The 16,945-nt window shown below is 49.2% G+C and overlaps 1 protein-coding gene across 2 annotated transcripts in view; it reads left to right on the top strand.

Moving 5' to 3' along the window:
* The window catches only part of LOC111146614 (collagen type XXII alpha 1 chain), a 246,739-nt gene that overhangs the window by 165,053 nt on the left and 64,741 nt on the right, over positions 1-16,945 (top strand). For both annotated transcript variants that reach the window (XM_022502245.1, XM_022502246.1), the window contains exons 38-40: positions 2,291-2,395; positions 3,537-3,581; positions 10,082-10,159. In XM_022502245.1, coding sequence (XP_022357953.1) covers positions 2,291-2,395; positions 3,537-3,581; positions 10,082-10,159 — 228 coding nt within the window. The remainder of the gene's footprint in view (positions 1-2,290; positions 2,396-3,536; positions 3,582-10,081; positions 10,160-16,945) is intronic.

A 16,945-nucleotide genomic window follows, 5' to 3' on the forward strand; every position in this document is an offset into this window, starting at 1 on the left:
CACCAACACCCCAGAGTCAAAGAGGAAGGTCCCCAGCCTTTCAAAACCTTGTTTCAGCCGCATTTTACAAAGTATCTCTGGGGCTCATTGCTGAGGTCCTGCTACTGGCCTCCAGTGGGTAGAACCCGGGATTCTGCCAACAATCCCACACTTGCAGGACAGCGGCCCCTCACCACAGTCCCCGCAAAACGTCAGTGTGCCAGTGTAGAGACGCCTGCCGTCTGCGCTCTGGGACTTTCTCATCTGTAACACGAGGACATGATGACATGTTGGTGGCAGGTTGTGCAAAACTGACCCATCAGAGGGCTCAGCGCAGGGCCGGGGAGGAGATCCACTGCCCCATGCCCCCGTCACTCCCCGTGGGCAGTGTCCCGTCCCGGGATGTCCTCTGCCTGGCCGGCGGTCTGCAGCCGTCCCTTTAAGTGCCAGTGCCTCAGTGTCCCGATAGGAATCCTTTCAAGTCCACTTTAGCCAGAACCTTTTAGAGGAGAGATCATTTTGTCCTTTCTATTTTGGCAGAATTTAACAAGAATAGATGGTACATTTGCATTTCGGCAGGGAGGCTGGGTTTTAAAATACATGTCTCAGAGAAAAATGGTTCAGCGTGGAGGAAAACGACCGGCCAACCTCTAGGACATATCTTGAGGGATTTTTGGAGTGCTGGTCGACGATAAGCCCCATAATAACCCTTACATGGTGCAGGTGCTAATTTTTGTTTTGAAAGAAGATAATGCCATCGTCGATTACGGTAACACGAGCAGCAAGATGAAGCCAGGGGGAAAAATAACCCCGGCCCATCTGCTCTGCCCGGATTAAACCGCGTCTGACGATTGCGCTCTATTCTGGACACACAGTAAGTAGGGCACTGACGACCTTAGAAGGGGGTGACCGAGATGCTGGAGGTCCCGTGGAGAGCCAAGAGGCAGTCAGGGAGCTGTTGGCTCATCCACCGCTAGAGGGAGCCAGACACCGCTCCTTCGCTCACAGGCGCCAGGGCAGAGCTCAGACCCAGGACTGCGTTGGGAGGGGAACCCGGGGTGCTCTGCAAACTGGTCAGAAGCCCAGCTGCCAGGACACACTCGTTCTGTCCCTCACGGTGTCGGGTGGCTGGCCTGAGGCTCTGGGAAGCCTATCCTGCCCTAGGCCTCCAGAGAGGGGCCCTTGCTTGGCAACCCCTCTCCTTACCGTACCTTCTCTCCAGCAAGGAATGTCTCTGGTCATTCACGTCTCAGCTCAGCCCCAGGGAGACTTGCCTGGAAGGAGGAACCCCTGTGGCTCATGTGGTTCCTCCCAAGCCCCAAAGCCAGGGCTGCCACAGGGAGCTCTAGACTTTGTGGTCCAAATGGTGAGCATTTGCTGAGACCAGGCTCCAAGCCCAGCTCCCTCCCTCCCCAGGTCCCAGAAGCTCTTTCCCTACTTCTTTCCCTACTTCACAGCCCTGAGCTATGCTCCAGATGCTGGAGGCCCACACTGGGAAGAGGAGTTAGATTCTGTCCACGGAACTCCACGGCGGACTGTCACATGTCTGGACGGTTTCAGAAAGGGCACTCTTGGCCGAATGTAAAGAAACAGTGTGTAACAGGGCTGCCCGATAAAGGAATGAGGCCTAGCAAGGTGGTGAGCTCTCTGCTCTTGGAGGAATTCAAGCAGAAATGGGAGGACCTCCCACAAGACACGCACCCAATGCTTTCCTGCCCTGGGTAGACGACTGGACTATAAAGCACTGATGTCCTGTCCATTCCCAAGTTCCGCCTTGTATCAGCTTGCCAAGTCTGCTGTGACAAATATCACCGATGGTGTGACTCAAACCAGAAATGCACTGCCTGACCATTCTCACCACATCAGGAAGTCCTCAACCCAAGTGTTAGCTGGGCTGCTTCCTCCTTGGGGCCATGAGGGAAGCAGCCCTTCCAGAACCCTCTCTCGGCTTATTGATGGCTGCCCCCCCCACCCCCCGTGTCTTCACACTGTCTTCCCTCTGTGCTTGCCTGTGTCCAAAATCTCCCCTTCTTACAAGGACGCTGGTCATACTGGATCAACGGCCACCCTCCTCCATATGACCTCAGCCTAATAACGAGTTTCACCCGCAAAGATCCTGTTTCTCAACGGAGGTGTGGGGGATTAGGACTTCAGCACCCATGTTCGGGAGGACCCGGTCCAACTTATCATATATGTCATGTAGAGTAGACAATTGCCAGAAGCCTACCATCCCCTTACAGGCCAGGTAACCATTAAGAAGCTTGCCTTCTGCATGTCACTGGTCCTGGAAACTGTCCCCTTTTCTTTCCAGGGCACAGCAGGTGAAGAAGGGAGTTCAGGACCAGCTGGTCCCAGGGGTGATCCTGGCGCTCCTGGCCTCCCTGGGACACCTGGACAGGGAAAGGATGGAGAGCCGGTAAGTGTCTGATCCAGAGGTTTCTGTGTGCATTCGACCAGGCTAGAAGTAGAAAAGGGAAGGAAGGGAGGGGGGAGAGGGAGAGAGAGATACTGACTGGTCTCGCAAGTATTAAGTGAGAGAAAAAGCATAAATCCATAGAATGTGGCACTCAGTGAGCGTTTAATACATTAACTATGGTTATCAGGCACTTAGCACGATACCTTTACTCTCACAACTGCTCTGAGAAGTGAGTACTTTTTTTTTTAGTCTCTTCAGGTGACTATAACAAAATACCATAAATTAGTGTCTCTAAACAACGGGAACTTAGTTCTCACAGTCGTGGAGTCTGGAAGTCCAAGTTCAAGGTGTCTACGTGGTCAGGTTCAGGGGAAGGCCCTATTTGGGGTTACAGAGTGCCCACTTCCCAGTGTCCTTCCATGATGGAAGGGTGAGGGGTCTCTCTTACAAGGACAGGAATCCCATTCACAAAAGCCTCACCTCCTAATACCTTCACTTGGGCCTTAGGATTTAACTTATGAATTTGGGAGGGAAACAAGAATTCAGACCAAGATGGTATTATCAACCCCGTATTATTGGTGAGGAATATGAGGTTCACTTGCCAAAATCATAGTACTTGGCTGTGAACCCACAAGGGACTGGACCCTCCCTTCCTTCATTCTGGGTTTCAGCCAATATATCCAAGTACAGAATTGTGATTTTTTAAAAATATGGCCACATGTTTGCATCAAGCAAAACCCTTCAGCCTAAAGTTGGAGACTCTCCTCATTGGTTCCCTCTGGTCTTGATATCATGGGAAATGGGAAAGAGACCAGACTTTGGAATCCATGAGCTCACCTCTGAAGACTGGCCCTCCTGTACTTGCGGGAACCTGTAGAAGAAGACCTTAAGTGGGAAAGCAAGCTGAGAGGGGCCGGGATTTGCTCAGGGTCACACAGAGGCTGTAGGCAGCTGAGGCAGAATTCACACACAGGAGACTTATAGCTCAAAAACTGTGCTTTCCTTCATAAACAACAGCCCCCCGTGAGACCCTTGTCTCCCTTGGGTGCACTGCATAGAGCGCATACAGCTTGGCTGGTGGTGGATGGGTAAATGCTCGTTCATGGTCTCATGGTTGTCCTCACATCCTTCACCTCCCCAGGGGCTGCGTGGGCCACCTGGATTACCTGGGCCACCAGGAATCAAGGTGAGTGTGTATCCAGGCAAATCGTGATGTCATGTCATGGGTTGCCTGGCAAAGGGACTGACCCAGTTTCATCGTGAAGCACTTCTCCCACCTCAGTCCACTTCCCCGTTCTGCAGTTTATCACATCCCACTTAACTAAAGATGCTAGGGCTCCTGATACTGGTGATACTGAAGTCCTTGCCATACAGTTGGTGCCTAATAAATGCTTGCTGGTAAATGAAGCTGCAGAAGATACTGGTCTTCAACTGGCAGAGCAATAGATCTAAGCAGTTTTGTGTTTTTAGTCTAATCGTGGTAACAATGGATCCCCAAATTTTAGATGCTTCACACACTAAACCTTTTCATGTCATTCCCAGTAAGCCTACTGGGAGTCGTGATGGGTGGGGAGCTTGGGCCCACACAGCCATTCAGAGACCCACGATCCTTGGCCCAGTGACTCTCCTGCCATGTAGGACCTGAGTCTGCTACCAGTCCTTGGTGTACAATGGAAAATGAGGGAAAGACAGTGGACAGACTCTCTGGGCCAGACCTGGAAGTGGTAATTCATTTCCCCCAACCTCATGACTCTGACCGCAGGGGAAGCTGGGTTTGTGGGCTAGCTGTGTGCCTGGGGTGAAAGTGGGAAGCTTTGGTAAATATCAGTCATCTCGTCCTCAATTCACTTAAAACCATTACTCAGAAAAGCTGACTTGGCCCAGGAGGGACTGTTCTTTTTTTATTATTTTTTTTTAGATTAAAAAAAATTACTCATTTGAGAGAGAGAATGCATGAAAAGTGGGGAGGGTCAGAGGGAAAGGGAGAAGCAGACTCCCTGATGAGCAGGGAGCTCAACATGGGGCTGGATCCCAGGATCCCGGGATCATGACCTGAGCCAAAGGCAGACGCTTAACTGACTGAGCCACCCAGGAGCCCCCAGGAGGGACTGTTCTTAGAAGAGCTTTCCTGAGTGACCAGGGACACTTCCCTGAAGTTTTCTTTATACTGAGTTGTTCTCTCATTGACTCATTTATGCTCTGATCACCTGCGAGGACATTTATGATTGCGTCTGCTGCCTGTCCACTAGGCTGCCATGTGTCAGCTCTTGCAGTGGGCCGTGGGCCAACAGTGATGTATGGGACATGTTCCCAGCCCTCCCACAGCTCAGGGATCAGAGGGAAAAGCAGATAAACGAGTAGGCAGAAGCAGGCAGGTGCTAGGGTAGAGGGAAGCTTGAGGCACAAGAAAGCTTGGAGAACCCTCCCCAGCCCAGCCTGGTTTGACCATGGAAGGCTTCTTGGAGGAGGTGATGTTTGTCCTGATTTTACAGTGTATGCAGCAATTGGAAGGGGAAGGAGTGAGGAAGGAACTTCCCGGAGGGGTCCTACCTGGGGAGGAGACACTGAGGCAGGAAGCGGACTGTGCTCTGAGATGAGCATGTACTGTGGACGCACCCACGTCCCACGAACTGTGATTTGATCAACTCCGATGCTTGAACTTAAGCATGTGTCAGTCTATCAATGATCTACATTGGAATGCTTCTGTATTTTTTTGCTTTAATTTAATATGCATATTCAAAATCACATTCAAATGTTGTATCATTACATTACTTTTGCCTACTTGGGTGTATTTATGAAAACATATCTTAAAAATTCGTCTTGTCTGTCTTCAGTGCCCTTGCCTGCCACCCCTGAGCCACTTGCTGAGTCAGCACTTTCCAGCGGCACATTCCCATCCCTCCCAGCTGCGCTCGTCAGGATATGGCGCGTCTGGAAGCCATAGATGCTGCTATTACAGGATGCTTTATCCCAAACCCTGTCCCCATCCACTTAATAGTAGGAGTGTTTACCGTTTTAATGCTACAGCTGTATCTTTGGGATCCCAACAACATAGCCACAGAGGGTGTCGGTTTTTAAAATTGTATGTAAAAGGCTCATTGACAATAAGAGCCGGAATGAGAAGTTTGAGGCTTCAGGAGAGCTGGCTGCTTCTACAGTAAACTTCTTTGCTTCCAGTTTTCCCCCCTATTCAGGCAGCTGGCCTCTGTAAGCCTCCTAAGCTTGTGCTGATTGAGGTCATGGTCACTCATGTGACTCCCTGGTAGTGATTTTGTTGTTCACGGTCACAATCAAAAGAAACAGGAATGTTTCAGAGAGATCTGAGTAAATATATGGCAACTTTCTATTTTCTGGGAAAAAAAAAAAAACCCTCAGAAACAACTTGTCTTGAATTTAGTGGCATATAAAATTGTCCCATATGCCTGGAGCAGTGGGCATGGTGGAGAGGAACGGGAGGCAGAATCCAGACTCTAGAGGACCTTGTGCCTATGTCGCCAGCCCGAGGCTGGTCTCTGAGGCCCCCTGTGATGCTGAGAGCCCCACGTGTCATCAGCAGTGCTTCTGTGCTCTCTCTTTCCTCCCCAACAGGGAACCTCCAGCCTCTTAGAAGAAAGGAAGACAAGGGCACCAGAAATGCATTAAGATGCCCTTTCCCTGTGATAACTATTTATGAGTTCAGTAAATTCAACTCCCAGGCAGAGTTTGGGGTGAAAATCAGTGATATAATACAAATAAAATTAGTTACCTAACTCATGGTGTCCCAGGTCCATGCTTAATAAATATTAGTGGTCCTTATGATGAAATCACCCTGTGGAGTCAGCTTAAGGGTTGCAGCATGAAGATGGGGGATCTAGAGAGCCCTTATCCACCCCTGCAAGCATGTTAGAGGCAGGAGTGCAGTGAGCCTCGACCTGGGGCCCAACTGACCAACTAGTGTCAACTTCAGGTGACCCAGGGGTGGTTAATCATGCTGTCCTTTGGCCAAATATTTCCTCTTCTTTAATATGTGAGGCATGGAAACGAATAACCCATTCCAGTGTTGACACCGTATACATTTGTAATTTAGAATGTGGTTTAGAAGTAAAGATGTCCATAGTTAATTGGGATTGGGAAGGTAAGTTTGAATTCAAGGAGGTCTTTAGTTGAATTGAGCTGGAAGGAGGAAGGGATGGAGAGAAACCAGAGAGCCTAGGAGCAGCCCCTTCCCCACCAGTGCTGTCCACGGTGCTGAAGGGAAGCCACAGGGATAGGAACCACATATAGGTTTTCCTTGGCAACCCCACTTCCTAATTACTCACAACTGCAGGAAGATTCTTACAAACACCTTTCCTTTTCTTGCATAGCACCTGTTTCCAGCAAAATGAACAGGCTCTGCCCTCATACAGAATGGGGATAGGATCCCAGCTCAGCGACCTACAGAATAGATGACTTGAAGCAAGAGGTTTCACCTGTCTGAGACCCTCTGTCCTTTTCTGTTTAAATGAGCAAAGCATATTTAACTCCTGAAGGGCTCCTGTGGAAAGAAATGGTAGTCTCCTTCCATGACCCACGCTTACTCACCTTTCTTCCCTGGATGCTGTTGGACTGGGCCAGAATGTCTTACAGCCAAAATATTTTCTAGACTTGGTATCACAGATCCTAATTCATGGGCCCATCTCTTTCTTTATCTTGAGCCTAATCAGAGCATTAAGGTCTTCTTCTCTTTCCTTGAGGCTCTTTGCTGAAAGTCTCAACCCATTAAGCTGTGAAGTATTGTTTCTCTGGGAAAATGTTAGCATCGCAATGGGCCATAAGCACAGGAAGGGAGCCAGGCCTGTCCACCTTGCAGGAAAGAACTAGCAGAGACTCAGATTCCAGGCTGAGCTGAGTGTTCCCTCCTGGCTCTATCCTGCCTCCTCTTCTGTAAAAAGTTGATTTCGCTTCAAACACAGAATTTATTTAAATAAATAAAGCTTGCAAAAAGTGTATTGATAATGTACCCAATATAGGGTCTGACTTATTCTAGGTACTTGAAAAATACTTGTTGAATTAATAGATGAATGAATGGATGGCTCCCAGTTTTAAGATTCTTCCATTGAAGTCAGATGGTCAGACAGACACAATGGGAGAACAAGGTGTTAAGATTAATGAAGATCTACACAAATATCTAGAGGAGAACAGGGAGCAATACAGGCAGAGGTGGGGTAATGGAAGTTGAATGATTGAGGTGGTCTTCTTTGATGGGTTGGTGCTTGGGATATTAAAACATGGATGGTTGACATGGTCTAGTTCATGGTAGTTAGCATTTGCTGGTGTGCATGAGGCAGCCTTGGGGGGAAGAGGGGAGCCCAGCTAAGACAGAAAGTGTTAAGAAATCTATATTAAATATTTTTAAAATGCCAAAGGGTATGGATTCATCTGGCATTTATGTGTGTTTGGTTTATTTTCTCTCTTCTAATTCCACTAATAAAGTGATAATAATATACTTGTAATACTCCATGTTAAATAGCGTCTTCCCTTTGAAATGAGTCTTCATAAGATCCCTGATGGTTTGGTAGAATGTTCTCTTTCATTCTCATTGATAAAAGTCTTCAGGAGCAGAGAGGTTATGGGACTTGCCCAGGGTTACAGGGTCAGGTGGACATTGTCCTAAAAAGGTACCCTGACTGCCTTTTTGGAATCTTCCCACGTGTCCCTCTCACTAGTGTAGTGTGCGTGCGACTGGCACCGTGAGGAACATGTTTGTCCTCTGTTCATTACACTTTCTCTGTATTTGTCTTATTTCTAGACTTCCTGCCTTCCCCCTGCATACAAAGTAGATTTCCTAGCAGCCCCAAGCATCTTGTACTTCGTGGAATGAGCCACAACCCATTTTCCTAAAGAAACACAATGTACCAGCTGGGGTTTCAAAGAGAATTTCAGGAGGGGCCTATGTACAGAGGCAGGGGTGAGGCGGAGGGCCGACCCAGCTCCCAGGAAGCATGGCCATGGTGGGCCTGGAAGGATAACGGCCAGCAACGGTGTGACTAGAGACAGATTTGGGGTCTGGTTGATCTCTTTTGTGAGACCGTCCCAAGCCCCATCCTTCCCACTTCCCATGAACATGATTTCTCTTCAGAACTCAGCACGGAGTGTTGGAAATGGGCATCTTTTGGTCCAGCAGCCCTTATCGCTGCTAGAAAGAAATAAACAGCAAGGATTGGTTGAGCAAGTACGTGACTTAGGTGCTCATCCAGGCCAGAGTCCTACTGCGGGAACACGAATCATCTTAGAAACATTACTTTTCTTAAAGGCCCAGATGCAAACTTTTCTGATTAAAATGATGGTTAGTGGGTAAGCTGATGATTAATTAGATGTTTTTCATGCTTAGAAACCTAAACCTTAATAAGCAAACTGTTTCCTAGCAATGTCAATTTCCACCTGAGATCAGATTGCTGTGCGTGTCTCACTGGTTCTTCACAGCAACCTTCTGAAGCTCTTTTCATTTGTCATGGGCATTAACTCATCCCAGGGATATTAAATAGCTTGAACAAGATCAGCCACCGATGCACGTGAGGCTTGGCTGAGTTCAGCTGACCCCATACAAGTGTGCAGTCTCCCACACAGAGCTGATGTGGGTTCTGGCCCCTGTGTGTTGTGGGCTGGGTTTACTTTGGAATTAGAAAGGTAGCAGTTTGCAAACTGCAGGTGTAAAATGACTATGGTGTGTGGGCCAGCGTCCTAATCAAACTCTTTCACATTGATGCATCAGAAACGTGTAAGCATCCACACACAGCCGGGTCAATGACGGTTATCCATAGTCCACATCAGATCCTAGTGAGTTAGGACAAGCCCTTGTTTTTGGAGGCTGAGGATTTTGAAATTGTGGATGAAAGGGTATGATCCCATCTCAGCTTCCTTCTACAGGAAATGGCAAACATTCCTCCCTTGTACTCTTCCCATCAAAGTCCAGAATGACAGGTGCAGGAGAAGGGCCACAGGCACAATAGCTAACTAACAGGTAGATCCAGGCCGGGCTGTGTCAGGACAGCACTCGGAGCACGTATCCTTGTTTTATGAGCACACCATCTCTGACCTGGCTGCCATTGTGGCTACCTGCCATTGTAAATGAAGAAACTAAAGCTCGGGGAACTTGTCACTTTCTTGAGTCAACTGTGAATAGGTGTTGAAGACAGGACTGAGACCCACACTCTCTGAACCCCTGTGCTCAAAGGGAATGGTTAAGGTTCAGTCATTCTTGCCTCTCCCAACCCCTGGAGAAGTGGCTGGGGAAATAGAGGTACTTGGCAAATTATTGGTAAATTATTGGTGATTTGGGACCTGATCTGAAATATGGGTATGTAGTCAAATACGGGTTGAGGTCAGGATGGGGGCATGATGAGGTCTGGAGAAATCTCAGCAAAATTTGGACCTGTGGTCACATGGGAGGTGCCATCTTGTTATAACCGCTTTTGGAGGCATTATCAAGGTTGGGGCCTGGTAAGCTTTGAAAGGTTCATGATGAGCATTCCTGGATATGCACATGCCAGTGGCCTGGGTGGGTGATGGGCTGCCTGGGGGTTGTGGGGGGACATGCGGAGTTCACGTGGCAGGAGAGACGCCGACGGATAGTGCAGTCACGATGGTGGGAGGGGGCATAATTCCTTTTGTGTGCTGGCTCTGTCCTGCCCAGAACTGACCTCATCATCTTATTTTTCTTCTCTCTAGGGGGACCGAGGGGCACCCGGGATCCCTGGCTCTCCTGGCAACCGTGGCGACCCAGGCATCGGGGTGGCTGGCCCTCCTGTGAGTCTTTATTCTTCCAGAACTTCCTCCCCTCCCTAGAGCCACACTGCCACTCCCTGCTGGCTCCCTGGGCCTGCCTGCAAGGACTCTAACCGAGAAGCATGTCACTGGTCTTCGAGTCAGTCAGGGGGTGTAGACCTGTCCACTGGCTTTGTTCTAGAACTTGGTGTACTTCGAATGGGAATAAGGCTTTTGAGGGGACCAAGACTTGTCTGATTGAAAGAGGAAAGCACAAAACTCATTAAAATTAAAAAGGAAAAACATGACTCACTGGGAAAACTTTTGCAAATCTGTGGTATAGCCAGTGAAACCGAATTGTCTGGGAAAGGGGTGTGATGTGGGAGAGATAATGTGCTTTCGTGTATTTAGGCCAAATGGAGTCCACTACCCCTCTGCCTCCAGTTAGGATCAGGTGAGGACATAAGTAGAATCAAGGAAGGTTTTAATATAGTCCCTAAAATGAAATTCGTGATGTGGTCCTCCCGTTGGTAGTGTGATGAACGAGTCATGCCAGTCTGACCAACGTGAGTCTGCAGACTTCTTAGAGGTGGTGATTTCGGGGGTTATAAGAGATTGCAAGGACCGTGGGTGCCCGGGACCCCACCCAAGTTGAAGATAGATATTATTCCACCTGAATATCTCTAGAAATAGAAGACATACTCCTTTCAAAGCCAGTACATCTGGCTTTGAAATTTAGACACTTATTTCCATAGAGAAGAGACATTTATTGGAAATTTTTCTCATCGAGAATTGGAATATGGTCTTCTGTGTCTTCTATCCATTGCTTCTGATTCTTCCCTTTGTACCAAAAAAGCACACCTCCTGCTCTCTTTTACTGAATTATAGCCTTCGGAATTTAAGACTTGCTCTCAATCCTGGTGACTCATCTTCTGATTTGGTCTCTCCTTGGCTGAAGACACACCGTATGTTCATAATGCACCTTAAAATTGTATTGACTTTTTTCTTTTCTTTCTTTCTTCCTTTCTTTCTTTTTAAGAGAGAGAGAGAACAGGAGAGGGGCAAAGGGAGAGAACGAGAGAGAATCCTAAGCAGGCTCCACACCCAGCTTGGAGCCTAACACAGGGCTTAATCCCAGGACCCTGAGACCATGACCTGAGCCTAAATCAAGAGTTGGCCAATTAACCAACTGAAACACGCAGGCACCCCTCTGGGGTCTCTTGTAAAGAGAGGGTTTTGTAAAGAGAGGGTCTTTGTAAAAAGAGGGTCTTGTAAAGAGAGGACCTCTGGGGTCCCTGTAAAGACACTAATTGCAGTCATGAGGGTTCTACTCCCATTACCTAGTCACCTCTGGAAGCCCCCATTTCCAAGTACCATCACAAGGGGGCTTGGGGTTCAATATAAGAGTCTGGAGGAGATGCAGACATTCAGTCTGTAGCACTGTCTTACTATTATTTAAAAGAAGCGCAAATACCCAGTCCTTTTCTAATGCTATTACTAAGCCTCATAATATCCATGCTACCCAGATTAGCATTGCTTAATCCAGAAGTGTGGTCTAACTCTGCCCCATTCAGGGTGAACCCAGCATGGACCAGAGCAGCACATGGCCCCAGTCTCGGCTTGGTTTTGCATTCAAGAAATTCAGACCATAGTCAAAAACAATTAAAGGAACACCGCTCATTTATCTCTCAGATACTTTGAAGGGGAAATATGGATTCTTCCCCAAAATATCACTTGTCAAGCAGGAACCTCCTTTCCTTCCCTCTGTGGTCCTCTGAAATCCCAGCACTGGTCTCGGGCACCTCACTCTGTCCCCCAAATCTCCAGGGCATCCCCACCCTCTCCCCCTGCCCCCATCTTGCCTCACTGGCTCCCCACCAGAAGTGACTACTTCCCTTCTATCACAACCCTAGCAGTGGGACACCTGTCTTCCCAAATGTCCCCAGAAACCATGGATTGAACAGGTGTATGGAATCCCCCTGGGAATGTCTAGAGTTACTTTGTTTTTCTTAAAAGAAATTCTCAGGGAGCACAGTCCCCCCCTACATGTTTATATCAACTTTGTCGGCTATTTTTTTCAGTTTTTTGGTAGCTGGAAGGAACACTCTGGCCAAAGATTGCCATGAAGAAACATAGTAGTTCAGACTCCTTCTTGTGGGGAGAATTTTGCTGAAATTCCCCTTCTTCTCTCCCGAATCTGCCGGAGTGAGGATTCTGCTTCCTGCAGGAATGACCCGTAGACTAGAATACTTTTTGCAAGGGAAGCTGTGAGCCATTTGTAGGCCCCATTGTTCCTCAGTAGGGCTCTGTAGGTCCCCGTGTGCTCCCTAAGGACTCACGGTGTCAAGCCCTGAATCAGAAAGCCAGTGGGCAGAGTTGGATGCTCTCCACCCCCCCTCCAGGTTCGGAGCTGCCTGAAATCACCATGAAATATGTTTGTGCCTAAGCGATTCCACCTGAAAAGTAATTGGCTGGCTGCACCCCAGGAGCTGTAAATCAGCCTGGTATTGTCTTTCCTCCACGTCAACTTATTATGAGCTTCTGTGGTGGACACAACCTTACAGAGTTTTCATAAATCTTGTCTTTGGCCTTTTGCCTAGGCTCCTGTTGGCCTGGGATTCTGCACAGAGAATGCAGGGGTGCCCTGAGAGTCAGAGGAGGGGAAGAAGGGTTGATGCCAGGGATGTGGGTCTGCTGGGGATACCACTGTCCCTTCACGGGAACGTGGCCATGAGTGATGTGTGTCTGGCTGGGAGCCAGGTGTAGAAGCACGGACGCCCCACTCACCACCTCCTGGAGTCCCCTGAAAGTTGCCGAACCACCAGCTGAAGGCTGGATTCTGCAGAAGCCTCTGTTGAGAACAGGGTCCAAGGGCCAGGAGTTTATTTGAGAAATGCTCCAGAAATCACCACTTAGGGCATTATGTTGTGGGGAAAGGAGGGGAAGCAAGGGAGGGTGTGTTCATGAGCAGGCTTCCACAGTAGACAATGAGGGCTCCCCTCCACAAACAGCCCAGGAGGTGTGGGCACACGGCGGAGCTGTGGTCTGACGGGGGGCGAGGCAGGGGTGTTTGTGTGCCCATTCCTATTGGCCAGTGCATGAAGGCTGCTCATTTGGGGGGGGGGGGCGACTCCCAGGAGCTCCCTGCCTGCCCTGCCCTTGGGCCAAGGGTGGTCCTGTGGCAATGGAAAGCCCAGGATGTTGCCAGGTTCCTGTGTGTTCAGGGCATTTAGAGACGGGTGCTGACCATGTCTCCTACGTCACTGTTTTCCCGGGAAACAGTCTGAGCTTCACAAGGTGGAGTGACTTGGCCGATGGCACACAGCTGGTCCAGGGCAGGATGCACTTCGCTTCCCACATCCCCCCAAGCCAGTTCTCTTCGCCTGTGGCTTCGGCAGGCTGAGCAGGATTATTCATTTCCATTAAGGATGGATCAGCCTACAAGTTACTCCTCACATCCTTCCTCCCGGAGCATGATGCTCTGGGGCCTTTGGCATCCAGGAGCAGTGCCGACCCCCTGGAAGGGAGCCCTGGCTTTCCCCGCCAACCTGTGCACCTTCACTGGATGGGGGCGCAGATGGGGAAGCAGTGGCAGGGAGTGTTGGCCTCTTACTTCAAGGCATTAACAAAAATCCCTTTAATCTCCAGGTTGTTTGTGATCTGCTTTAGCCAGGCGTTAAACGCTTAGAAATGATCCAGCCTAGGCCTGAGGGCAGATCAAATTGCCGTGAACCTCCCTGAATCCAGGAGCTCAAGGCCAGCCAGGGTGGGATTCCCACCAACAGCTGGGCTCCCCGAGACTCGGACCTTCCGGTTCTATGAGCTTCTTCATGGGTCGCATACCAATCATTTCTGCTGCCGCAACAGGGGTGTTGGGAGGTGACAACACGGTAATATCGGTAATAACATCTGGCGCCCTGCCTTGGATCTTTGGATCCCGCCTTTCCTTCCCCTGCCTGGACTCTCTCGTCCTGGTGCCTCCCTCGGAGTAGTAGGCAGAGACACACATCGGACAGGACTGGCTCGCTGTTAGATTGACAGCCTGATGGAAGAAGGAAGCATGGAGCTGATTATGTGCAGTAAAATGTGTCAGGGTCCTTACAGAGGTGTTTTTTGAACTCCCCATCCTGGAAGGAATAATTAGACTAGAGATGAAAGCTGCGCAGTTAAAGCATCCCACCGGTATGCCGGTCGGCCTGCGGGGGGCAGCAGCGAGTAGGGTGTCCACACCAGGCGGGTTCCTTTCTCCTTTTCAGGTTCCAAATGCGATAGAGAGGGGGACGCCACTTGCCTGAAGGGACACTTAGGATGTGACAGAGCTAGGGTCCCCCCCCCCAATTCTGACACGCTCTCGGCAGGGCAGAGATAGTGATGAGTTCATGCTCAGGAGTCTTTTCCGGAGACAGCCTCTTCCCAAGTCTGGAATTTGTTAATTTAATTGTTTAACACATCGCACTGTCCTGTGTTTCCTGTGCATCCATAATTGTGCCTAGAGCCTTGATCAGATTCAGGCTTGATGTTGCTGGCAAGACTTCACAGGGAGTGTGCGCTTCCTTTAGGAGGCACTGGGGTCTGATGGTCTCTCTCCTTGTGATGTTCACACTCTTTGATGTCCAATGCTTAGATCAATTAGCACATCAAGGTTTGCAAATTGATGCCTTTCTTGTCCTACCAGTTCTTTTTTATCTATCTGCTAGAATACTTCTAGAGGCAGGAGAGGTCCCTCAGTTACAATAGACATACCCAGTGGTACAGTTCATGTGGGAGGCAGGATAGGAACGGGTGTTCCAGTCTTTCCCTTCAATTATCATTGCATAATAACTCGATTCCCTTGCATCTCGCAAAGACGGTTAGCTCGGTCTTTTGTTTTCCATCAGTAATTCTGAACTCCTGGATTCAAGCACATTTGATGTGTTTCCTTATAGTCTGGTTGTGTTTCCCTTTGACGTCCCTTTGTCTCAGCTGATGCCAGTAGGAGCTTATCCCGTTGACCCTGAGTGCCTTTGACAGAAGCCTAGAAATCTTTGATAGCATCCTTGCTCTCTGGAAAGACGTGGTGCACTAGATTTGTGTACCTGTCTTGTCCCGATCTGCAAGCAGTCATTTCTCCACGGAGCTGTGTTTCCTTCTGGTGGAAAATGGTATCAAAGGCTAAGATCTGTGCGTTGGGGTGAAATTGCTCTTGAGCAAACACATGAGAGAGCATAATCTTGGAAAAGAGGGTGTGGCTGGTGCTGACGTGTTTAGACTTCACATTTAGAAATGCCATTGTACAATCTCTCCTCCTCAACACTTTGATATTTCTTTTTTTTTTTTTTTTTAAGATTATGTGTTTATTTGTTTGAGAGAGAGCAGACAGCACGAGTGGGGAAGTAGGAGGAGGGGCAGAGGGAGGGGGAGGGGCAGACTCACCGCTGAGCAGGGATCCCGACACAGGGGCTCCATCCCCCGGCCCTGAGGTCATGACCTGAGCCCAAGATAGACGCTTCACTGACTGAGCCTCCCAGGCACCCCAACACTTTGATATTTGTTGAACGTGTACTGACAGAATAGTAGTGCTGTGCTGCCTGGCTCTCTCCTTAGAACATCTTTTTGACTTCCGATCACTCAACGCAAGGTGGCCGTCTAGCTTTGTACTCCATTTGAGGAGACAGAAGCTCAGAGAGACCAAGCGACTCCCTCAAGGTCCAGCAGCTAACACTTGATAAGGCTGAGATGTGAAACGAATGCCTTTTTGACAACAGAATCCATCTTTCATATGTGGATTTTATATTAGATGATGTAAGGCAGACTCTGGACCTCGATCGAATGACCAAGTTAAGTGCTTGAGGTCATGATCACAGCATGATCATGGCGTTTCATCTGGAACCAAGGGTGCCTTTGAAGTGACCTTGCAGCATTCCCCTTGCCAGTCATCAGTTGTCCTTAGGTCCTTTGCTTGAGGCATGAGTGTGGTCTCAATGGGGAGCGGCTTTGAAAGGAGCAAACCTCAGGTGTGTATATACTGTTGACTTTCGCCTGGATGGAGACCCTGAGAAGTAATGCTGGGTCAAATAGACCCCAGTTGGAAGTGGGTCTCTTTTCTTCCCTGACTAGTCTTCCCTGACTAGTTGCCTGACTTACCTGCTTGCCCTCAGGGCTCTGGAGATTTCCCCTCCCTTCTTCAAGTGCTCAGCTGTGCTCTTAAAATGTGGCTTCCTCCGTTTTATCAGTCCGTCCTGAGATGTATCTAGTAGGTGGGCTTTGTGGTGACCTGGCTTGTTATACTGCCAGAGACTGGTACATTTGTGTGAGCTCTTTCTTCCTCTTGGGAACGTCTGGGGCAGTTCTCCTGGGCTCTGCTGCAGGGAGACGCAGGGTACGCTCCACTGAGCAGGAGGTGGGCTAACTCCACTGTCAAGTGACTCCTGGGGTGGCTGGGGCAGGTCCCGGTCTCCTCTGACCTCACTCTGGTCATCAGTGAAAATGAAGGGTGCTGATACCTGATTCCCAAGTTCTCATGCTCTAAAATGTTAATTCTGATGGAGTGCCATTTCCGGTGCTCTATGGTGTCCTGGCTGCCACGGGGTACTGGGCTGGGTGCTGAAGACAGTGCTGAGCAAAGGGCTTAGTGCCCACCTGACCACACACGTGTAGTCGTTCAGTGGGACAGGACAGACGGCTGAGAAGGGATGATAGTCTTAGGCACTGCATCCTGGGTGGGGTGCATGGAGGGGTTAGGGGACCGTTTCTAATGAGTATCCTGGGAGGAGCCAGGGAAGGCTTTCAAAGCTGGGGACATCTCAGCTGAGAACCAAAGTGTGACAAGAATGTGTCCAGGTAGAAGGG

The sequence above is a fragment of the Enhydra lutris genome, unplaced genomic scaffold (genome assembly GCF_002288905.1).
Source record: "Enhydra lutris kenyoni isolate GAN:26980312 unplaced genomic scaffold, ASM228890v2 scaffoldscaffold14, whole genome shotgun sequence".
NCBI lineage: Eukaryota > Metazoa > Chordata > Mammalia > Carnivora > Mustelidae > Enhydra > Enhydra lutris.